Here is a 25122-nt window from a genome sequence, read left to right as displayed (position 1 = left end):
GGAAAAGTAAAATGAAGTAAAACAACAACATCGGCATTTCATTTTTTATTCATCACCACCACCACCATCACCACCACTACCACCACCACCACCACCACCACCACCATCATCACCACCACCACCACCACCACCATTTCTTCTTTTTGTGTCATTTACTTGCATTGCTCCTGACTATTTTTTACTAATCGCGTTTTTCTGCTACTTTATTTCTCTGGATACGATAATTATGCTTTTTTATGCTTCTTGGTTTGACGGCGTTTTCTTTCTTTCTTGAGGGACTGGTTTGGGTATTCGCTCCTTCCTGCAAGTGTTTTCGTTGCTCTCTCTCTCTCTCTCTCTCTCTCTCTCTCTCTCTCTCTCTCTCTCTCTTTGTTTGTTTGTTTATTTCTTTGTTTGTTTCTTTCTTTTTATATATCTTTTCCTATTACTCTTTCTTTCTTTCTGTCTCTCTTTCTTCCTTTCTCTCCTTCTTTCTTTCTCTCTTTTTTTCTTTCCTGTCCCTATCTATCTATCTCTTTCTCTCTGTCCATCTCTTTCTTTCTATCCTTCTCCTTTAAACAAATCTCGTCATACCTATTTCCTTCATTTCTGCGATGCTTTTAAATCAATTTCCTGCTTCAGTGCAATTACTCAGCTCTTCAATCCTAACAATAATACATTTAATATCCTATCCAAGCCTATCCCAAACCTCTAATATTCGCACCCAGCCAAGCCTCTTTCTTCCACTCGGTCGCGATTTTGGTGCTGGCGGGCAATTGATAAATCACTTCTCTGCGTCTCGTCTTAATGGTCGTGTCAATAAGAATATAACAATAAGGAGAGGACACATCGCGGCGGAGAGCTCTTAAGACTGAGTGGTTGAGTGGGCGAGTGGCTTGCTGGCTCGGCGCTCGGGTGGAGAGTTTATTAATTATTGCTAGCTTAGAATGGACGGGAGTTCGAGGAGAGGACGAGCAGGAGGAGGAAAAGTCGAAAAAGTAGAAGTAGGTGAAGGGTGAGAATATAGAGGAGTATCAATCATTGTTACGTTACAAAGGAATGGAGTTTGAGGAGGAAAACGAAGAGTAGGAGGAGTAGGAGGAGGAGATGAAGGATGTGAATAAAAAGGAAGAGGAGTATTAATCATTGTTACTTTAGAATGGAAGGGAGTTTGAGGAGGAGAAGGAAGAGGAGGAGTAGGCAGAGAAGAAGAAGGAGTAGAAGTAAGAGGAGTGGAAGGGCGAGAACGAAGAGGAAGAGAAGAGAGAGATGAAAAGGAAAAAACGAGTAAGAGGAGGAGGGGGAGGAAAAAAAAGGGAAGACAAAGAATAAGAACAAGAACGAGAGAAAAGGAAAAAAAGAACGAAATAAACGAAGAAGAGGAGAAATAGGAAGGCTAAGAGGTGGAAATGAGGATAATAAAGAGCGTGTGTGAGAGAGAGAGAGAGAGAGAGAGAGAGAGAGAGAGAGAGAGAGAGAGAGAGAGAGAGAGAGAGAGAGAGAGAGAGAGAGAGAGAGAGAGAGAGAGAGAGAGAGAGAGAGAGAGAGAGAGAGAGAGAGAGAGAGAGAGATTCATAAAGTGTTCGTGATGGCTGTGCGTGCGTCCCTTTCTTTTTTTTTTTTCTACCAGCGCAAGGCGGGTAGATAGACAGCTGTGTGTTCAGAGGTGGAGGCGAGGACTGTGGAGAGACTGACAGATGAATAGAAATGAAGTAAGGCAATCAGGCAAACAGACGGGCTGATTAATAAAGTGTTACATATTTTTTTTTCTAATTTCGAAGTTTTTTTTTTACAGCAAAGGAAGCGACTCAACGGCAAAAACAAATAACGAAAAACAAGCAAACAAAACAAAGAAAGTAGCCAAAATTCACACCAAACCTTCTGGAATGAAACTGGACACGTCAAATTGAAATACATATACGAATGATAATCTTTTACTTCCTTGCTTATACATATTCTTACAACACACACACACACACACACACACACACATGCACACACACACACACACACACACACACACACACACACACACACACACACATGAACACCAGATAGACCAAAACTACCCCACTTAACAACCTCACCATAAACACACCCACACACAAAAAAAACCCTCAGCTCACCACCCCCTCCACACACACACACACACACACACACACACACAGACACACATACAGACACTCACAGATAGCATTGCCAACGCCTCTCCTTCCTTCTATCTCCCCCCTTACCTCGTTGCTGATCTCGTAGTCCAGGGCGGCAGCGAGTGTGATGATTCCCTTGCGCTGATCGATGGTGAAGAGCCCGTCCCTGTTCCCCCCCGTGATGCTGTACCTCACTTCGGCGCCTGGGCAAAGAAAGGGGACGGGTCAGAGAGAGGTATAAGTGCACGTGGCGCTTAGTGTCCCAAAGTGTAATGTTTCCCTGATTCTCTAGCTGTTGGAAGGTTGTTTAGGAGGAAGAGGAATTAGGGATGTGGTAATGTGGTCCTGGGTTGGTGATGTTCCCGTGAAAGGTAGCCGGTGATGATGAGAATGATGAGGAGGAGAAGGAAGAGGAGAATATGAGTGCAAAATGAGGAGGAGAGAAAACAGGAAGAAAAAGGAGGCGAAGAAATAGGAATGCAGAGTTGGTATGACTTGGTTTGATGAAAAGAAGATGATAAAGGAGGATATTGATGCGAAGGGAGATGAGGATATGAGTGCAAAAGGAGGAGAGAAAACAGGAAGAAAAAAAGAGGCGAAGAAATAGGAATGCAGAGTTGGTATGACTTGGTTTGATGAAAAGAAGAAGGAGATGATAAAGGAGGATATTGATGCGAAGGGAGATGAGGATGTGAGTGCAAAAGGAGGAGAGAAAACAGGAAGAAAAAAGAGGCGAAGAAATAGGAATGCAGAGCTGGAATGACTTGGTTGATGAAAAGAAGAAAGAGATGATAAAGGAGGATATTGATGCGGAGGAAGATGAGAATGTGAGTGCAAAAGGACACAAAACAGGAGGAAAGGAAAGAAGAAATTGGAATGCAGAACGGAAAGAAGAAAGAGGAGGAGGTAAAGAAAGATACTGATGTGGAGAAAGGAAAAAAAAGGAAAATATTAAGAGAGAGGAGAATAAAGAGGAAGGTGATAAATATTGATAATGACGAGAAGAAAAAAAAGAATGTAAGTGGAAACGGAGGAGAGAGAAAAAAGAGGAGGAAAATAAATAGTAAATCAAAAGAAGAATAAGTTGATTGCATGAAGAGGAGAAAGTGGAGGCGATAAAGAAAGATACTGATGACGAGGAAAAAGAGAATATGATTGGAAGAAGTGGAAAGAAAGCAAGAGGAAAGAGGAGGTGAGGAAATATTAATGCAGAGGGGGAATAGGTTGGCCTGATAAATGAAAGAAAGAGGAGGGGATAAAAAAAGGATAATGAATAGTGAAAAGGGAGGCGATGAAAGGGGAGAGGGAGAAGGAGGATCTAAAAAAGGATATTGTGCAAGGGAAGAAGAGGTGATGAAAAGGGAGGAGGAGGAGGAGGAGGATTATACAGCTGAAAAGAAGAATATAAAAGAGAAAGATGAAAAAAAGAAGACATGTGAAAGACGAGGAAGAAGAGAGAGGAGGAGAAAGACGTGAAAGTGAAAAGAAATACAGAGAAAGAAAAAAAACAGAAAAAAAAGAAACATTTACACTATAAAAAAGAAAAACGTTAAGGAATAAATAAAAGAATAAAAAAATGAAATAGGGGAGAATTCAGGTGTTTAGAAATTCCGAAATAGGCATTTATATAATTCAGAGTATTATGCATATATACATTAATATTCATAAACGATATTGTGTGTGTGTGTGTGTGTGTGTGTGTGTGTGTGTGTGTGTGTGTGTGTGTGTGTGTATGGATGCTTCGTGTAGTTTACGGATAATCTATTAATTTTACTTGTTGTTCTGGTGATTATAAATTTTACGGTTCAGTGTACTTAAAACATTATTATTATTAGCATTATTATCATTACATTTATTATCGTATATACTGATGAAGCTTACAGTATTAATTTTCAACACTCCCTTATTTGAGTTCCTGTTGATGGCCGTTTCCACCGAACAGGGCGAAAGGGAAAACAGATAAAAACGAGATTATATTTGTCGTCCTTACATATTTTTTCATACGCATTTTCCCGTTGCAATAAATGACACGTTGGGAGACGAGTGAACATTTCTCTTCTTTTACGTCTCGCCGGTAACTCGCGTGGACTCTGGGTCATTTATCTTGATCCTGTCGAGGCAAATTGACATGGAAAAGGGGAGTGTTTCTTCCATGTACCCTATTAACCCGTCCGCTGCGAATCGCACGGATGTGGCTTTCACTGGTAGCCTGGTAACATGTATTCCCAGGTCTTTTTCTGCCTCTGTGGTGGATAGTGGAGTGTTTCCCATATGGTATTGGTGCATGATTTTACATTTTTCTTCATTGAATAGTATCAACCACTTTTTGTTCCGTCCCTGTAGCTTGGTGAGGTCTTCTTGTAGGAAATCCGCAGTGAAGGGGTTAAGAATGGAGGCTCTACAGGTCACCACAGAAAAGGGCCTTGTATTTTTTTGGTATTTGATCGCTCACGTCACCATTGGGAGGGGGGGCCGAGCTGGTGGGTGCTGCACTAACCAGGTGGCGGCGCATGTTCTGTTGTGACTGACTTCAACAAACGTTTACCACCAACCTTAAAAACCCTAAACAATACCTATTTGGGTCACTAGTGTCTGTTATTTCGTTTTTAGTCACAGAGTAGAGGTCAAACACGCGAGCCTTCCACCCTATAACAACAGTAGCTAGTATCCGAATTCACTGTCTCTACCTCTTCCTCTCTTTGTTTGACCTTTCCGTGATCTTTGTTAGGCAGCATTCAAAGGGTATGTATTTAATAGCCAGTCTTTCTTTTTATAACCATCTACCTGCTCTTCTTTTTATTTATTTAATGCATTTTTTTGACGCGGTTCGGTTCAGGTGTGAAGAGGTGTCTTTCATAAGTATGTTTTATTCTATTACTTTAGCATTGCATTTTAGTACGCATGTTACCTGTTTATGTATAGGTTTTAAGTGAGTAATTTGAAGAGTATAATAATTCTTTGCTGAGATGTATAACTTGAAGATGGTGTTTCTCTCTCTCTCTCTCTCTCTCTCTCTCTCTCTCTCTCTCTCTCTCTCTCTCTCTCTCTCTCTCTCTCTCTCTCTCTCTCTCTCTCTCTCTCTCTCTCTCTCTCTCTCTCTCTCTCTCTCTCTCTTCTCTTCCTCCATATCCTTTCTCCCTTCCAATGTTTCCTCTTCCTCCTCCTCCTCCTCCTCCTCCTCGTCGTTCTTTCTTTACATGATCGCCACCATCCCTTTCTCTGCCTCCTTCTCGACTTTCACTTTTTCCCTTCCTTCCCTTCTCTCCTCTTAACCTCTCATCTTTCCTCCTCCGTAACACTTTTCATCTTCCTCTTCTCTCCTCCTCCTCCTCCTCCTCCATAACAGTTTTCCTTGTCCTCTTCCTCTTCTCTTACGTCTCCTCTTTCTCCTTAAAAGTTTCCTCTTCCTCTTTCCTCCTCTTACATCTCCTCCGTATTCTACTTCAGTTATTCTCCAGGCATCTTCTGTTTGGATTCCTCCTCTCCCCTCTTCCTTGTTTCCTCCTCCTCCCCCTTCGTTTTACTTCCCTGTTGACTTCTTCCTTCTCTTCCCACTTCCTCTTTCTCCTCCTCCTCTTATTGTTATTCCCCTTCCTCTGTCTCTTATGTATCCTAAAGCTCTCTTCCCTCCCTTCCTCTTTAATCTTCTCTTCAGTATTTTCTGTTTTTTTTTTATGGCGTTCTTTTTTAAATATTTGTACTCCTTTCCTTTCTTCTTCCTCTCCCACTTTTTCTACCCCCATCCCCCTCTCTCTCATTATTCATATCTCCTCCTCTGCCTCTACCTCCTCCTCCTCTCCTCGCGTCTCCCTCCCACGGACAGTCTCATATTCTCCTCCTTCTCATTTAAAGTCCTTCCGTAATTAACTCACTGCAGCCACCTCATTAAAACATTAGAAAAACGACTAATACCGATTTGGCTTTTTACCTCAAATGACTTTTCCTTCCACCTGCTTTAACTTGCCTGCTTCTCTCACGTAACTTACTTTTTATTACTTCTCTCGTGTCTTTCGCTCACGTGTTGACGGTATACTCGTTTCACGGCCGTAGATAGAACTTACTTGCCTATTCTCTCACACAAATTCCTTCTTATTTCTCTCGTATTTCTATTTAGGGTGTTTACTACTTGTCTCGGTGCTGTAGTAAGGACGTGTTCGTGTGTATGTGTTATCGTGTATCCTGTTCTCATTCACTCGAACGTCAAGTTGCTGCTGCCGTACCCTAGCGTTGGGATGACTCCTGCCGGGCTGCGAGGTCATAGCGTTGCCGTGAAGTAGTCTATCGGGAAGCAGGGAAACAGCATGAAAGGGAAACACTCTTTGTTCATCGTTTGGCGCGTGAGGAGAAGTTGTCTCACTGGTTGTTAGCCGAGAAAGGAAGCCACTGAACTATCACCAGGCCGGTTTTTTTTTTTTATGGTAAAGGAAGCAGCTCAAGGGCAAAAACAAATGAAAAAGAAAAAAAAGTCCTCTGCAAGTGTGTGTGTGTGTGTGTGTGTGTGTGTGTGTGTGTGTGTGTGTGTGTGTGAGTGAGGGTGGATGTGGGTTTACTTCCAAATAAAAGGTAGAGAGGTTTTGGGTCGCGTTTTCAAATCATACATATACACATACATATACATGGACTCCGTATATATGAACATGAAAATAAAATCTGAAAGCCTGAACTTAATGAAATCAAGCTACAAAGGCAAACAAAAAGTACCAGTATGGAATGTTAGCGTCCACCCACTCTCTCTCTCTCACACACACACACACACACACACACACACACACACACACCTCCCCCCCACCCCCACCCCCCCACACACACAAGTACGCACGCTCGGAGCTTTCCAGTGAGATGAAATATAAAAGTTAACTAAACTTTTCCAGCACATTCTACTTTTTCAGCCTTTTGAAACGCGGCACACAAAACAAAGAGTCCTGAAGCATTATATCGTCGCTTATTATACGTCGCCGAATAATTATCTTTTGAGTCATTAATGCGCATCATCATTTTTGATTAAATTAAACATGCAATTAAGACTAGAGAATCAACACCTCCGTCTTTAATAGCGAACCAAAAAATATATAATACTCATTTTGTAATACGATGTGACATATATTATCTTTTTTTTATTCAGACTCGTGTGTTGTTCTGAAAACGTCACCAGGAAAATAATTAAGCCTCTCGGAAATAAGAAAAAAAGTACCCCGATTGTCACTGAAAATCCTCTTAGTAGTTTTTTTTTGTTTATTTCAGTGCGTTGCCACAAGGTGAGGAACGTAAATAAAATAATAAAAGCTTAGTGGTGTAGAAAGGAACAAACCAAGGAATGACGTGTGAAGCAACAACAAAAACTATGCGCAGTGACACAAGAAAATAAAAGAACATCAATAAAGTACCAATCCCCTAGCGGCAAGGAAAGGGACGAAAACACAACAATAAAAAACTACGCACAGTGACACAAGAAAATAAAAGAACATCAGTAAAGTATCAGTCTCACGGCAAGGAAAAAAGAACCAAAAAACAGCAACTTAATTAAACTTAGGTAACGTAAAAAAGAACGCAAGAAAACACTGTACAAACATCACAACAGCGGAGAAGGTCAACACTGGAAACAGCATCCGAAAATAGATAATATAAAAACTTGGGTAATGTAAAAAAGAGAACGCTAGAAAACGCTGCCACAAGAGCAAAGACAGAAAACATAGGAAACCAACTCTCTTCACTTCTCTATGTATTTCCTCGCTTTCAGTTTAACACGCCTCGATGTAAAATAAAAAGATTTTTGTTTTTGTTTATTAATTTTTCGCGTATTCTTATATAACTCGGGGTCAAGTGAACGCCCAGCTGACATGGAAGAGGTGCTTGTTGTCGTCTTTTTTTTCCATTTCCGATTAGAGCTCGAGGCTACAATTTCTTCCTGGGCATCACGGTGGACAAGCGAGAGGTTCCTGGAACACTTGCGATTCTAAGCTAACATACGAAAGGCACTTGTCGTTGTTTTTAGTCTGGTCTCATGATTTTCGAGGCTACTTTTTTTCTTCCCTAGTTACTTTATTTTTTCTTCCCCTAGTTACTTCATTTTTTTCCCTAGTTACTTCATTTTTCCCTTCATTTCTTCCCTAGTTTTTTCCCTTCATTTTTTCCCTAGTTTTTTCCCTTCATTTCTTCCCTAGTTTTTTTTCCTTCATTTCTACCCTATTTTTTTCCCCTTTTTCCCTCGAAGCTACTTTTTCTCCCTGGTTCCCTCATTTTCTAGTCAAGCGAGAGATCTTTGCAATACCTGTTAGAGTTTCATTCCTGCCTCATCAACCTGTATCTGGACGCATTTCGAAAGGACGGACTGAAAATCGAGACTATGGCCCAGTTGCCCGGTTCTCATACTGCTCCAATATGCGCACACTGATTTTTCCATTTTACGCTCCTCCTGCCGCATCCAACTAACTACCTCCAACTCATTGTAACAGTTTAATATTTATAACATTTCCATTTGGTCGGTGATTATGAGCGAGGACGCAGCACACGATTTTTTGGCGTTTAAATAAATTTCCGCGGAAGACCATCGTGCTGGCCTGGCCGGGTGGACCGTCTACTCTGCCGGTTTCGCCCGACACCCGGCTCGGCAATACTGCCCGGCTGTAAATATTGCCGCGAATGGCCCCGTGTAGAGCCGTCTTCACGTGCCGAAATAAGTGTGTGTGTGTGTGTGTGGGGGGGGGGGGGTTGAGTTCACGATCCTCTTTTTGCTTCATGTCTCGTTGTTGCTGTTGTTTTAATTCTTGTTGTTGTTGTTGTTGTTGTTGTTGTTGTTGTTGTTGTTGTTGTTGTTGTTGTTGTTGTAGTTTTATATTTATACTTTTGATCATTCACTTTTGATCATTTTCCTTCTTTTCTATCATATATTTTCCTCTCCTTCCTCCTCCTCCTCCTCCTCCACCTGCTCATCATCATCACAATCATCATTATCATCATCATCACAATCATCATTACCATCACTATCATCATCATTGTCATCATCATCATCATCGTCAACATCATCAACCAAATCGAGGTTAGTCCTGCTCGTGTCACCTGGTCTCGCCTATTGTTCCCTTCCCCCCTCTTCCCCCCACCACAAAACCAGTTCTTCCCTTCTCAACCGTCCCCTAAAAGGCTTTTCATTATTCACTACAACAAAGCTTGACGGAAAACAAGACCCTCTCAGGCACATTCGTTTCGGGGAACTCATAAATATAATCAAGGTAGAAAAAATGATAATAGAAACGTACGAGTAATAAGTAAAAAGTTTTGAGAAGCCCCATTAAAATATTCCTTCCAAGACCCTCGACCCGATTTCATAGGAACTGCAAGCAGCCCCCTTTCACGCGAGCGGTTTCTGCCGCTGCGGCACGTGCCGGACGGTTTAGCTTTACAGTGACTCCTATGGGTGCGTTCACATGAGGCCGGAGCGGCAGGACTGCCGCTCCGGCAGCTGCACCCTGCCGGACTGCCAGCAAGACCGCAGCGGCAGAAATGCCGCACAGCGGTTTCGGTGGTCATGTGTTGCTATGGGCGCGTTCACACATGCGGTGTTTGCCGCGTGCGGCGAGGGATAGTTGTCTGTCAACACTGGGAGGAAAGGCACGCGACCACTTTGCATCATTGGAAAAGCTGGTATGCACTATATTTTCCATCTTTTGAACTTTCAATTAATGTATATTGAAAATGTAAGTGTCTTACATATTAATTCTGTATACCTCTGTACAACAAACATCTGCATATAAATTTCAGGGTTATGGCTAATTAAAAATTATCATGACACGGAGCTGCTGATCTCCGAGACTGAAAGACGGCCTTGTTTGTGGGATCCCTCAAGAGAAGATTACAAATATGACTGAAGGAGATACCGAAGCGGATGCAGCAGACACCGCACTTGGCCGCTGATGTCCAGGTGGCATGCGGCTGCCGCTCGCCGGAACGGCAGAAACCGCTCGTGTGAAAGGGCATGCGGCTGCCGCTCCGGCATGTGCCGGAGCGGCAGAAACCGCTCGTGTGAAGGGGGCCTTAAGAAGGTTCCTCGTTTTTATGTATAACTTTTACGTAACTATTGAGACTTGTTTTTGCTCTACTTCTTTGTCTTTTTTTTCTCTTCTTGCTCTTTTCGTACTTTATACTTTTTATCATGTTTCTTCTCTCTCTCTCTCTCTCTCTCTCTCTCTCTCTCTCTCTCTCTCTCTCTCTCTCTCTCTCTCTCTCTCTCTCTCTCTCTCTCTCTCTCTCTCTCTCTCTCTCTCTCTCTCTCTCTCTCTCTCTCTCCTCTCCTCTCCTCCTCCCCCTACTCGAGAGATCACACCAAATTTACATCCACGACGGGCCTCTTAAAAGTCTCAATAGAATATTGCTAAAAACGGCTTCGCAAGAATTACAAGCAGATATATAAACCTCCCCGTACCTTTATATAACTTACGTGACTGTTAAGAGTATCAAAAAATGCTGACTAGAGATCACACATAATTTGCACCCACGACTCGCCTTTCGCAGTCTGGCTAAAATATTGCTAAAAACGAGTGACTTAAAATTATCGAAAAAAAAAAAAAAAAAAAAAAAAAAAAAAGAGTCGAAAGATCACACCAAATTTGCCTACACGACGGACCTCTCGCAGTCTGGTGGCCGGGGACACGCACCCTCAGCTGAATCACGGCCGTCCGTCAGCCAAAACACATCACGATTTCTCGCTCAGGAAACTTTGCACGTATTTCTACCCCACGGGCGTCAAATGGGGAAGCAGCCGGCCGTTACCTGTCCCGCTCCGTCAGTGTTAGCCCTCACGTCACTGGAGGCAACCACCGCCGTGTGAAAAGGTAAACCAAACCAAACCAAAATAAAACAAACCAAAACCAAAACTATCTGATCCTAGTCATGTAAACCCTAAAACACAAGAAAATTCAATACGTCGATTCTTATTGTTTGGTTTCTTAGTTACTTAATCATTTGTTTATTTTCTTGCTCTTCTGTTGTTTACTTGATTATTTACGTATATTTTGATGATTCACTCCATCCATAAAGAACTTTCGAGGCTATGATCGCTGATAAGCATGTAGTGTATAGCGTTATTATCTCCAGACTGCAGTCACACACACACACACACACACACACACACACACACACACACACGCACCTCAACCCTGCCTATGTGTTTGGAGCTCTACACGGACACATCTCCCAACAGCGTTACCATATCTAGCATTATTTTCTGCTAATAGTTAGTTTGAGCATTGTTGCTTGTAATTTTATAAAGGCCTTAATAAAAATAGAATACAGTATGATGTGCATAGTTTGAGGTGAATGTATATGTAGTAAATGTCGTGTTTCGTAATTTCGTAAGCGTAATCGTAGTTATTTTAGTAGTTTATTTAGATTGAGTCCGGTATAATTTGACAACTGAGGTCTGGCAGCGCTGCAGGCTCCCACCCACGCCACACCTGCTCGCTCTCCCGTGCAGGTGGCCAATAAAGGGTTACCCGGCCCGCCGCCTCCCCTGCACTCCCACCCGCTCGTGCTCCTTTGCCGAACTTTTCAACCCCACCCTCGTAATACGCTTCCGCTGCCAAACTTCCTCCCGTGATCAACACGCAACCACGCCATTGGAGGGTAACATGTTTGAACACGTCAATACTTCACACACCTCTACTACTGTCATTGCTGCACTACAACCTCTCTCTCTCTCTCTCTCTCTCTCTCTCTCTCTCTCTCTCTCTCTCTCTCTCTCCCTTACGTACCTGTTCCCTTCCCATATTAATTGGTTCTTTTCTTAACTCTCCTCGTTCGGTGTTTGGTAAGATTGGCTAATTTTCCTTTGGTAGAATTTTCTTTTACTTTTCCATGACCTTTTTTTTTTTGTTAAGTTTTGCCGATGGCGCCGGTAGGCTTTCTTGATGGGGCTTGGTGGTCGACCCAACCCTGTTGTGGCGCAGGCAAGTGTTTGTAGTGGTGCCATCTTGCATGGCTCATACTGTCCCCCAGAGCTCATCTTTGATTCTCTTTTTAGAGAAAATCTAGAGTCCGAGTTGATAGGCGGTCTTCAGGACAGCATGAGGGTAGTCTTAGGGCACTCGGAGATGACTGAAAAACTGCCAGCTTGTTTTTAGCGGCGGGCGGGACTCGAACTTGCGTCCTCCTGCACGCCGCACCAGCATGCTGACCACTCAGCCACCGCCTTTATTCTCATATTCTTTGTTTTTGTTCTCAATTCCACTCTTTCGTTATTTGTTAAAAGTGACTAATTTCTCTTTTGCAGACTTCACACTTTTATCTTTTCTTTTTCATTCGCATATTCGCCGGTTTTGTTCCCAGTTTCACTTTTGTCATTTGGTAAAAGTGACTCATTTTCCTTTAGCAGAATTCCCACTTTTTCCATATCTTTTTCATCCGCACATTCGTTGGTTCTGTTCTCGATTTCCCTTTGATGGACTTACTCGGTCTTTATTTATACATAGGTGCTTAATTTTCCTTGCTCAGAGTTTAGTATGTCTTTTTGTTTTTGCAGAATTAAACACTTATGTCTTTTTTATTCGCATATTCGTTTTAATTTTATTTTCCTCTATTCCACCTTGATGCAATTACTGATTCGTTGTCTTTTATATACAGGTGGTTAATTTTCCTTGTTTCTCAGACTTCAATATGTTTTTTGTCTGCAGAATTCACACTGTTTTATGTCTCTTTGATTCGCATATTCGTTGTGGTTCTGTTCTCTATTCCAGGTTGATGCAATTACTCTTCCGTTTTTTAATATATAGGTGGTTGATTTTCCTTTCTCAGAGCTCAGTATGTTTTTTGTTTTGTCTTTTCCTTTTCAGATTAGTTGGTCCTTTTTCTCACTTCCACCCCCTGATGCATTCGCTCGCTCGTTCGTCGCTGTTTTTTTATTTTATTTTTATTTTTTTACAGAGATTCAGTTTCCCTTCTCAGAATTCTCACTTTCTTCCTCTTTGTGTTTATTTTTTATTTTTTCATCGCTGATGCGCTGGTTCCTTCCTTCTTCCACTTTGGCGCATTCGTTTCTTCATGTTTTATTTGCAAGTTGGCTCATTTTCCTTTCCCAGAACTCTCTCGCTTTCTTTCTCTTGCTCCGTTTCGAATTTTCTTTTATCTTTTCTCCATTCCCTCCTGCACTCCCCGACACGACGCTTTCTTGTCCTTTTAGAATGGTTGAAATCAGAGGCTCTTTGTTTGTTTGTTGCCTGTTTGTTTTGTTTCCCTTATTCCATGTATTGGTTTGTTCCGTTTCTTTTCCTTTTACTGTTTTTGTTTCTGTTTCTCTTCTTTGTTCTTCCTTCTCTTACTGTTTGTTTTGATCCTTCTCCTTTTGTTTTTTGGTTTTCTCCTCCTCTTGTTTTGTTTGTTTTGTTTCTCCTCTTCATACTGTTTGTTTCCTTCTCTCAATATTGTTTATTTTCTTTCTCTTCACACTTTCTTTCTCTTCCTCATACTTATTTGTTTCCTTTCTCTTCATAATACCTGTTTTGCTTCCTCTCATTCTGAATATTTTGTCTCTTCTCCTCTTCATTCTCTTAGTTTTGCTTCCTCTCTTCTCATACTGTTTGTTTTGTTTCTTCTCCTCACGTTGTTTGTTTTCCTTCTCCTCCTCCTAGTGTGTGTTTTTCTTTTTCCTCCTCATACTGTTGTTTTTGTCTCTCCTCGTCGTACTGTTTGTTTCTTCTGCTTTTACTGTTTGTTTTGTTTCTTGTTATACTGTTTGTTTTGTTCTCATACTGTTTGTTATCTTCTCATACTGCTTGTTTTGTTCTCATACTGTTTGTTATCTTCGCATACTGTTTGTTTTGTTCTCATACTGTTTGTTTTGTTCTCATACTGTTTGTTTTGTTCTCATACTGTTTGTTTTGTTCTCATACTGTTTGTTTTGTTCTCATACTGTTTGTTTTGTTCTCATACTGTTTGTTTTGTTCTCATACTGTTTGTTTTGTTCTCATACTGTTTGTTTTGTTCTCATACTGTTTGTTTTGTTCTCATACTGTTTGTTATCTTCGCATACTGTTTGTTTTGTTCTCATACTGTTTGTTTTGTTCTCATACTGTTTGTTTTGTTTCTTGTTATACTGTTTGTTTTGTTCTCATACTGTTTGTTTTGTTCTCATACTGTTTGTTTTGTTCTCATACTGTTTGTTTTGTTTCTTGTTATACTGTTTGTTTTGTTCTCATACTGTTTGTTTTGTTCTCATACTGTTTGTTTTGTTCTCATACTGTTTGTTATCTTCTCATACTGTTTGTTTTGTTTCTTGTTATACTGTTTGTTTTGTTCTCATACTGTTTGTTATCTTCTCATACTGCTTGTTTTGTTCTCATACTGTTTGTTATCTTCGCATACTGTTTGTTTTGTTCTCATACTGTTTGTTTTGTTCTCATACTGCTTGTTTTGTTCTCATACTGTTTGTTTTGTTCTCATACTGTTTGTTTTGTTCTCATACTGTTTGTTTTGTTCTCATACTGTTTGTTTTGTTCTCATACTGCTTGTTTTGTTCTCATACTGTTTGTTTTGTTCTCATACTGTTTGTTATCTTCTCATACTGTTTGTTTTGTTCTCATACTGTTTGTTTTGTTCTCATACTGTTTGTTATCTTCTCATACTGTTTGTTTTGTTCTCATACTGTTTGTTATCTTCTCATACTGTTTGTTATCTTCTCATACTGTTTGTTTTGTTCTCATACTGTTTGTTATCTTCTCATACTGTTTGTTTTGTTCTCATACTGCTTGTTTTGTTCTCATACTGTTTGTTTTGTTCTCATACTGTTTGTTATCTTCTCATACTGTTTGTTATCTTCTCATACTGTTTGTTTTGTTCTCATACTGTTTGTTATCTTCTCATACTGTTTGTTTTGTTCTCATACTGTTTGTTATCTTCTCATACTGTTTGTTTTGTTCTCATACTGTTTGTTTTGTTCTCATACTGTTTGTTTTGTTCTCATACTGTTTGTTTTGTTCTCATACTGTTTGTTATCTTCTCATACTGCTTGTTTTGTTCTCATACTGTTTGTTATCTTCTCATACTGTTTGTTTTGTTCTCATACTGTTTGTTTTGTTCTCATACTGTTTGTTTTGTTCTCATACTGTTTGTTTTGTTCTCATACTGTTTGTTTTGTTCTCATACTGTTTGTTATCTTCTCATACTGTTTGTTTTGTTCTCATACTGTTTGTTATCTTCTCATACTGTTTGTTTTGTTCTCATACTGTTTGTTTTGTTCTCATACTGTTTGTTTTGTTCTCATACTGTTTGTTTTGTTCTCATACTGTTTGTTTTGTTCTCATACTATTTGTTTTGTTCTCATACTGTTTGTTATCTTCTCATACTGTTTGTTTTGTTCTCATACTGTTTGTTTTGTTCTCATACTGTTTGTTATCTTCTCATACTGTTTGTCTTGTTCTCATACTGTTTGTTTTTATTTCTCCTCATACTGTTTGTTTTGTTCTCATGCTTTTTGTTATTTTCTCATACTGTTTGTTTTTATTTCTCCTCATACTGTTTGTTTTGTTCTCATGCTGTTTGTTATCTTCTCATACTGTTTGTTTTTATTTCTCCTCATACTGTTTGTTTTGTTCTCATGCTGTTTGTTATTTTCTCATACTGTTTGTTTTTATTTCTCCTCATACTGTTTGTTTCGTTTCTTTCATACTGTTGAACCAGACTTTTTCTTTAAACTCGAGAAGATTCAATGTTTTATGTATTCACTATTTAAGTTTTGAGGAGTAAATATTTCGTTTCTATTTCTTTTAGTTAATTTCCTCACGTTTTTTTTATTGGCGGAAGAGACGGATGTGCTTACGTTCATTTGCGTTAAAGGATGAAGACGAAAATTGTATTAGATGCTTTATAGTTTTGCCTTTTTTTTTCTGAGGGGGGGATAGGGGGTGGAGGAAGGAGGACCCTGCACGCCGGGATATCATTAGCAACACTTGTCAGACGTTTCTCTTTTTCCCTTTCATCGTACAGTCAGTCACATGAGTAATAATTTAAGGGTAGGGCTTTAGGATGGCTGGGGTATATAAATAAGGTGCCCGATAAACAATAACTACATGACAACAGTTAACGAACCTACACCAAACAACTGTGCACACCTACTCTCTTTCCTTCTCCCCCACCTGTACCTTACCAATAATCCACTTCCTCTCATTACTTTCCCCTTGATTAAGAAAAGTGAACAATTATAAACATTAACTACATGAGAACAGTTAACGAACCTTTACCAAACAACTGTGCTCACCTACTGTCTCCTCTTCTCCCCCACCTGTACCTTACCAATAATCCACTTCCTCTCATTACCATCCCCTTGATTAAGAAAAGTGAACAACAATAAATAATAACTACATGAGAAGAGTTAACGAACCTACACCATACCAATTCCACTGTCTTTCCTTCTCACCTGTACCTTCACCACTGACCCACTTCCTCTTCTTACCATATAAGCCCTTGCCTAAAAAAAGGTGAAGAGTACAAGGAAAGGGATGGAGGATGAAGTCGAAAGTTATATTAGATGCTAGTTTATATATTTTTTTTGGGGTAGCAGGAATAGGAGGAGTAGGAATGAGGGAGGGAGGGATAGGAGTAGAAAGAGGGAGGGAAGGGAGATATAGATATAGATGGAAGTTACACTACTTTTTTTTCTTTAGGGGTTAAGGGGAGGGGGAAGAAGAGAATGGGAAGGAGAAGAAGAAGAGGGAGGGAAAATGAAGACGAAAATTACACCAGATGTCATTTTCACTATTTTTTGCAGGGGAGGGGAAGAAGAGGGGAAAGGATGAAGTAAAAAATATAGATGCTAGTGTTTCACCCTCTCTATTTTTTTTTTTTTTTGGGGGGGGAAGGTGAGAGGAAAGAAGGGGAAGGTGCAGGAGAAGAAGGAAGGAAAGGGAGGGTGAACTCGAAAATTTTACCATACTCCAGTTTCACCCTCTTTTTTGGGGGGTTGCGGGGTGAGTAGGGGGAGAGAGGAAGGAGGGAGAGGGTCGTAGATGAAGGAAGGGAAAGGAGGATGAACGGTTGAAGCAATGCATTAAATTATGGGCCTTACCTTTCTTTTTATTTTCTTATCCATTTTGTCCACTCCGTTTAATTAAATTCCCACATCAGCTTCGGGATATTAATGACTCTACTGTTTGTCCGTCGTTTCTTTCCGGCCTTTCCGTTCCTCCATCCGCCCGTTTGTCTGTTTGTGTGACTTTTTTTTTTCTCTCTCTCTCTCTCTCTCTCTCTCTCTCTCTCTCTCTCTCTCTCTCTCTCTCTCTCTCTCTCTCTCTCTCTCTGGCTTGCTTACTCTGTTCTATTTGCTTTTACCTTTTTTTTACTTCGTTCGTCTGTGTTTTGTTTCTCTCTCTCTCTCTCTCTCTCTCTCTCTCTCTCTCTCTCTCTCTCTCTCTCTCTCTCTCTCTCTCTCTCTCTCTCTCTCTCTCTCTCTCTCTCTCTCTCTCTCTCTCTCTCTCTCTCTCTCTCTCCTCGTCTCTAAGTAATTTCCTCCATGATCATTTAATCTAATCTATTTATCATCCTCTCTCAATCCGTATTTTTCTCACTTAAAACGAGATGGAATTTCTCACACCGCAAATTTCATCAGGTTTTCTCTCTCTCTCTCTCTCTCTCTCTCTCTCTCTCTCTCTCTCTCTCTCTCTCTCTCTCTCTCTCTCTCTCTCTCTCTCTCTCTCTCTCTCTCTCTCTCTCTCTCTCTCTCTCTCTCTCTCTCTCTCTCTCTCTCTCTCTCTCTCTCTCTCTCTCTCTCAAATTGAATTAAAGCGAAGTCGTGTGCGCTTTCTCTTCTTTTTTTCCTCTCTCTCTCTCTCTCTCTCTCTCTCTCTCTCTCTCTCTCTCTCTCTCTCTCTCTCTCTCTCTCTCTCTCTCTCTCTCTCTCTCTCTCTCTCTCTCTCTCTCTCTCTCTCTCTCTCTCTCTCTCTCTCTCTCTCACAAAAGGTATACAGTAGATATGATGAATTATACACCTACGTCACAGTACACTCTTTGGACCTGCACCGCTTGCCTTTGTGTTTCGAAATATCATCTCGGGCGAGACATTCACACAACAGAGCGAACCCGTGCAAGGGATATGAGGAGGGAGGAATCATGCATCAGTGCGCCTGCCGAAAACTCCGAATACATAATAGAGTACGGGGGACTAGTATTGCGGGAGAGAGGGAGGGAAAGGAGAGGAAAGGTGGCAATAGAGAGGGTGATTGAAGGGACAGAAGGATGGAAGCAGAAGAATGGACGGGGGAGTCAGGCATTAAGAGAGGAAGGAAAGAGGGTGATTGAAGGGACAGAGAAAAAGAAGAAGAAGGGATGAAGGTGTCAGGCATTAAGAGAGGAAGGAAAGAGGGGGATTGAAGGGACAGTGAAATGTAAAAAGAAGAAGGGATGAAGGAGGTAGGCATTACGGGACGAAGAAAAGAGGATGATTGAAGGGACAGAGAAATGGAAGAAGAATGGATGAAGGAGTTAGGCATTAGGGGAGGAAGGAAAGAGGGTGATTGAAGGGACAGAGAAATGGAAGAAGAAGGAACGAAGGAGGTAGGCATTAGGGGAGGAAGGAAAGAGGGTGAATGAAGGGACAGAAGGATGGAAGAAAGAACAGGGAAGGCAGGGATTAGGGGAGGAAGGAAAGAGGGTGAATGAAGGGACAGAAGGATGGAAGAAAGAACAGGGAAGGCAGGGATTGGGGGAGGAAGGAGAGAGGGTGAATGAAGGAACAGATGAACGGATGATGGAAAGGGAGTGGAAGGCGGGCATTGGGACGGTAAAGATTTGTATTAATGATTTGTTTCCCGTTTCTCGCGGACGGATAGTTTTCGTGTTCTCAGTACTAGCAGGACACTCGCTTACTCCACACACACACACACACGGACGCCCCCCTCTCCCCTCACACAGACAGACACAGACAAAGTAAGTAAATATTGAAGTACCTCGTTCCCCCTCTCCTCCCACCTCCCTCCTACACACAGTCACACAGGTTACCTCGTTTCATTTCTTTTTGTTCCTCCACCATCTACCTGACACGGCGGGACTGGCAGGCGGCAAGGTTGTGTTACATTATTAGCCAACATGTCCGCCACAAACTGAGAAGGCGGTGTATCTTTAACGAGGTGGGAACGGTTGTGTGTTGGATGAACATTTTTTTTCTTTTGAGTGGTCAAGGCGAGCCGTGTCGTGTTTTTCATTTCAAATGCAGCACAAGTGACGGCTGTAAATAAATTCTCTAGGTTTGAACTGGATAACGATTTTAGTATGAAGTCTGCAAGCCCAGGGTTCGGGTTCGATTCGTGGCTTACAGTAGACAATCAAAAAAACCTCCTGTCCTCGTGATTTATGCTGCGCTGTAATCATCATCATCATCATCATCATTATTATCATCATCATTATTCTATTTTCACCCCAGGGCAAAGGCTTGGTAACGTTTTCTCTCTCTCTCTCTCTCTCTCTCTCTCTCTCTCTCTCTCTCTCTCTCTCTCTCTCTCTCTCTCTCTCTCTCTCTCTCTCTCTCTCTCTCTCTCTCTCTCTCTCTCTCTCTCTCTCTCTCTCTCTCTCTCTCTCTCTCTCTCTCTCTCTCTCTCTCTCTCTCTCTCTCTCTCTCTCTCTCTCTCTGTACACTCCATCCTGTCCCGTCAAAGGTTCTAATTTAATCTCTCCATCTGGTATTGTGTTGTTTTTTACTTCACCTGTTCTTCATAGATTGCCACTTTGTTGCATTTGCTTATCTACTGGTTGGTCACAAAGGGCAATGAATACAGATCGCGTGGTTTTGAGAATCGTGTATCCTAAAATTGAGTGTCATATCTGCAATAGTTGAAAGGACGGTGATGAGGTCCATTTTCTTTTAAACGTATCGGGCTCCCTTACGACTATTTTCCAAGCCCACAGCGAAGATTAGCCGAGTTTCCATTTAGGAGTTTCCCGTTCAAGATGCGTATTTGTGTAGAATTAGGAGCAGTGAGTAGCGGGCTTTTTTTTTTTCACATTTGCTTCCTTTTTTTTATGCCCTTGAACTGACTCCTCTGCTGTAAAAAAAAATAGGATCAGAAAACAGTCCATGAAAATCCCAGGAACTTCTACGAGAGACTTTTCAAACGGGGGAACTAAGGTGCCTATAGGTTTAACATCCCATCCCATCCCATCCCATCCCTTCCCTTCCCTTCCCTTCCCATCCTTCTCCTTCCCTCTCCTTCCTTTCCCATCCCTACTCATCCCTTCCCTACCCATCCCTTCCCTTTCCTTCTCATGCAATCACTTCCCTTTCCTTCCCATCCCATCCCATCCCTTCCCATTCCTTCCCTTCCCATCCCATCCTTTTCCTTCCCTCTCCTTCCTTTCCCATCCCTACTCATCCCTTCCCTACCCGTCCCTTCTCTTTCCTTCCCATACAATCACTTCCCTTTCCTTCCCTTCCCATCCCTTCCCTTCCCATTCCTTCCCTTCCCATCCCATCCCATCCTTTTCCTTCCCTCTCCTTCCTTTCCCATCCCTACTCATCCCTTCCCTACCCATCCCTTCTCTTCCCTTCCCATGCAATCACTTCCCTTTCCTTCCCATCCCATCCCTTCCCTTCCCTTCCCTTCCCTTCCCATCCCATCCTTTTCCTTCCCTCTCCTTCCTTTCCCATCCCTACTCATCCCTTCCCTACCCATCCCTTCCCTTTCCTTCCCATACAATCACTTCCCTTTCCTTCCTTTCACATCCTATCCCTTCCCTTCCCTTCCCTTCCCATCCCATCCTTTTCCTTCCCTCTCCTTCCTTTCCCATCCCTACTCAGCCCTTCCCTACCCATCCCTTCCCTTCCCTTCCCATGCAATCCCTTCCCTTCCCTTTCCTTTCCTTCCCATCCCATCCCTTCCCTTCCCTTCCCTTCCCATCCCATCCTTTTCCTTCCCTCTCCTTCCTTTCCCATCCCTACTCATCCCTTCCCTACCCATCCCTTCCCTTCCCTTCCCATGCAATCACTTCCCTTTCCTTCCCTTCCCATCCCATCCCTTCCCTTCCCATCCCATCCTTTTCCTTTGCCTCGGGTCACGTGTTCGCCTTGTGTGATGTCTTGTGTTTTCCGCATGGCGACATTCCTGATCATCTCCCTAGTAAGTTTTCATCATAATCAAGGTTGGGTTTACACTTCATTGTTATTTGAGATTCATGTTCTGTTTAGATTTGTGATGATAATGCTATTTTAGTGTACAGAACTATCGAAGTGTAGCATGTGTCACGGTTCAGTCTATTCATTTCTTATCATGTTGTAAAAAGTATTAGTATCCTTGATTACCTTGGAAACATACCTGATGTAGAGATCACTTTATTTTTCCAATCCCATTAAGCTTAAACTGTAAAAAAAAGTTACTTTCTTGCCCTTCTGTCCCGCGTGCGTGTCGTAGGTCTCCACCTGGCATGAAGCAGCCAAAGAATGGGATCATCTTTTCTTGTTTTTTTTTTATGATAAACACTGCATCACCGAGGTGTTTACTTCCGGGCACAGCAAACACATGTTCTGACTCATGCTTTAGAGTTTAGACAATTGCGCTTTTTCGCTTTATATCGTGCCATCAAAAGCAGAGAAGCGGCTCATGCAATTACAAAGGCAAAATTATCTGTCAGTCTAACTCTAACTCCTGCCTAAAGTAATTTGTTAAAAATATTACCAACATTTCTCTTGACTTTTATCCCTCGCTCCCCTAAATGAAAATGTTGTCGTTATTTCTCACGCAAAAGCTGAAATCTTTTCCTGAAAATTTACTGAAAATCCTTTTCGTAGAATTCACGTGTTTCCCTGCATCCTGTCCAGCCTACAGCCTGCTTGCCGATACCCTTATTTGTTTTTAAAGAGATTTTCCGGCAACACCATGTTTGAAATTCAGAAATTATATATATATATATATATATATATATATCTATATATATCTATATATATATATATATATATATATATATATATATATATTTGTGTGTGTGTGTGTGTGTGTGTGTGTGTGTGTGTGTGTGTGTGTGTGTGTGTGTGTGTGTGCTAATGCTAAATTCATTTTAAATGTTACAAACATAAAGTCAGTTATTTATTTTCTCACTGCAATTCAATATAAAATTCACGAAGCAATACGTGGCACGTTGCAGGTCTTATTCATTCCGTCTTTCTCATAAATGTTTTAGGTTTCGTTTTACTGTCGATTCTGAATCCCTTTATTACGCGGCAGCCTCGCCCTTCCCTGCTATCCTGGGCAACGTCCCGTCCATTCATGCCTAGTGAGGGACCACGAGCATTGGCAGAGGCGCAGTGGACGACCGTTACACATGTAAGCATCAAGGAGGGGTGTTAGTGATGGTATCGTGATGGTCTGTGAGTGTGATTGTGTGTGTCGCCTCACCGTGTCTGTGGGTGGCGGTGACGGTGGTGACGGTGCCGCCTGGGGGCCTGTCCTCGGGCAGTGCGGCGCAGTAGCGGGGGGAAGAGAACTCCAGGAGGGGCGTGTGGCCGGCGGGGAGCAGGCGGGTGGCTGCGGGAGGGGGAGAGAGAGGAATGTTAAAAAGAGAAGGAACCTACCAAACAGCAAGGAACAATAACAGTCAAATAGCATAAGTATTACCACCAAAACCATACTAAAATATTATTACTTTAACTTGTGCACAGTGACGCTTTAGTTGTAGCGCCATTGGGACAGCGGAAAATAACAACCAGAGTATTAATACCAATACCAACAAACACGCGACCGATAACGATAACACTACAGCCGTGACGTCCTCCTCCTATCAGAGTGTGTAAGGTAATATTTTGTGGCCGCGCCGAGGTGTCGATGGGAAAAGAAACAATAGCGGGAACAAGAACAACACAAAAGCAGCCACAACGGAAGCCTTGCGATCACCTTCCCACTGCGGTACCTTTATTGATTATATTTAGTGTGCCGATAACAGAAGCCAAGAACAGGAATTACAGTAGAAACAAGAGTAACAACAGAGGCCATGAAGCCACCGTCCTATTGCGTGTTGATGATAATATACAGACAAGAGAAACAACAACAGCAGAAAAAAAAACAAAAAAAAAAAACCCGGGAGTAACAAGAACAACAAAATGAGCTTCAATAGACGCCTTGAATCTACATTCCTATACCGTGATACTTAGTGTGGCGACAGAAGGAAATGACAAATGGAAATAAAAAGATCAGTCGACCAACCAACCAACCAACAAACAAGACCGACAGCAACAATAGTAATGCGGAAAACCCACAGCGCGTATCTACAGAAAAAAAAAGTTTCAGGTGTCAGTGTTTGTGAGTGTGATGTCAGGGAAAACAATCAACAACATCAGAAGGAATACCATGAAGAACACAACAACACAACAGCAAACAACAGTAATGATAAACAGAACCCTGAAATCGTGCCAGTGTAGCGTGAATACTTGATAATACTAAGCCTTGGCACCAGAGTTAAAGAGTCATGTAAATGCAAATGGATGTACTATGTCTCCTAAAACTAAGCAACCTCATGGAAAGTACAGCGCTGGCGACATCCCTGAATTAAGCAAACTATAAATCATGCCAGTATAGCGTGGAGACATGATAATACTAAGATTTGAGTCCCGTGTTCAGAGTCAAATAAATGTCCCTGCAAAGTAAAACGATGTCGATGTCCCCAAATTAAAGAAATCATCATAGCGTGAATACATAAAAATACTAAGAGTTGCCGGCTATGTTAGAGAGGCAGATAAATGTATGTACTGTGTCCCCTTAAAGCTAAACACTCCTGGAAAGTTAACGCTGCCGCCGTCCCTGAATTCCTCCCGCCGCTTCCCTGTGAAAAAGAGGAGGGCACGAGGGACGAGGCGCCGCTACAGTCGACTCCAGCCTGACGCGAAAGTTTAGCCGACAGGTAGCGACAGGCGGGCGTGTAAAAAGGAAGGGCGAGAGAAATAGCCGAGTGTCTGCTCCGAGGATTAATTCCCTCGTGTCTGTTTGTCCGCATGTCTGTCTGTCCGTCTTGCCTTGTCTTGCCTGTTTGTTCGTTCGTTCGTTCGTCTGTTCTTTCTCTTTTTCTCTCATTTGTTTTTGTACTTTTTTTGTGTGTGTTTTTAGAAGTGTTTGTACATCTGTATAACTATCACATTTAAAATACAGGTGGCACATGCACGACTTTTTAAAATTTTGTTTGATTTTATTTTTATGTAGATGCGGACCGATCAAGCTTTTGTGTTCCTCATGATGTATTCCGGTCGTCCATCCAATCCTAGCATGCTTTATTTTTGCTGATGAAAGAGATAGATAGATAGATAGATAGATAGATAGATAGATAGATAGATAGACAGATAGATAGATAGGTAGATAAATAGATAGATAAGTAGATAAATAGATAGATAGAGAGATAAACAGAGGGAAAAAGTGAGATGCCTTTACTTTATTTATTTATCTATTTATTATTTTTTTTCCACGATAGCGGTACTCGAAAAAACGAAACAAACCAAAGACTTGCATCACACGTAGGTGACTCTCGACAAGAATCAGACTCGACAGCTTTACATCATTTTCTTCCATCTCTTTCCTGTACTGACCACGTGTAGGCGACGGGGTGAGCGTTGCTGCGACCATACATATATACATACATACGTACATACATACATACAAACGACATATACACACACCTATCCATATCTCGAGTGGTGGTGGTGGTGGTGTAGGGGGGGGGGGGATAGAGGGGTAGGGAAATGGTAGAAGGGACGTGATGGTAGTCGTTGGGATGATAATAATTGTGTCTGTAGTGGTGATGGTGGTGATGGTAGTGGTGATGATGGTGAGGAGGAAGAGTATAGTGAGAATGGTGATGATGGTGATGGTAGTGGTGATGATGGTGAGGAGGAAGAGTATAGAGAGAGTGGTGGCAGTGATGATGATGATGGTGGTTATGATGTTGGAAGAGAAGAGGGTGAGAATAGTGGAGGTGATGATGATGATGATAATGCTGATGATAATGATTATGATGATGACGATGATAATAACTGGGGATGGAGGTGGTGATT

General features: G+C 41.7%; 1 protein-coding gene across 3 annotated transcripts in view; it reads right to left on the bottom strand.

Annotated features, from left to right (window-relative positions):
- Nucleotides 1-25122, bottom strand: part of LOC126998447 (putative neural-cadherin 2) — a 127178-nt gene that overhangs the window by 35226 nt on the left and 66830 nt on the right. For all 3 annotated transcript variants that reach the window (XM_050860133.1, XM_050860132.1, XM_050860131.1), the window contains exons 2-3: nt 22484-22612; nt 2214-2329 (exon numbers count right to left, since the gene is read on the bottom strand). In XM_050860133.1, the coding sequence (XP_050716090.1) occupies nt 2214-2329; nt 22484-22612 (245 nt within the window). The remainder of the gene's footprint in view (nt 1-2213; nt 2330-22483; nt 22613-25122) is intronic.

Source organism: Eriocheir sinensis, chromosome 14, assembly GCF_024679095.1.
Source record: "Eriocheir sinensis breed Jianghai 21 chromosome 14, ASM2467909v1, whole genome shotgun sequence".
NCBI classification, from domain to species: Eukaryota; Metazoa; Arthropoda; class Malacostraca; order Decapoda; family Varunidae; genus Eriocheir; species Eriocheir sinensis.
This window is presented reverse-complemented; position numbering and strand designations above follow the sequence as displayed.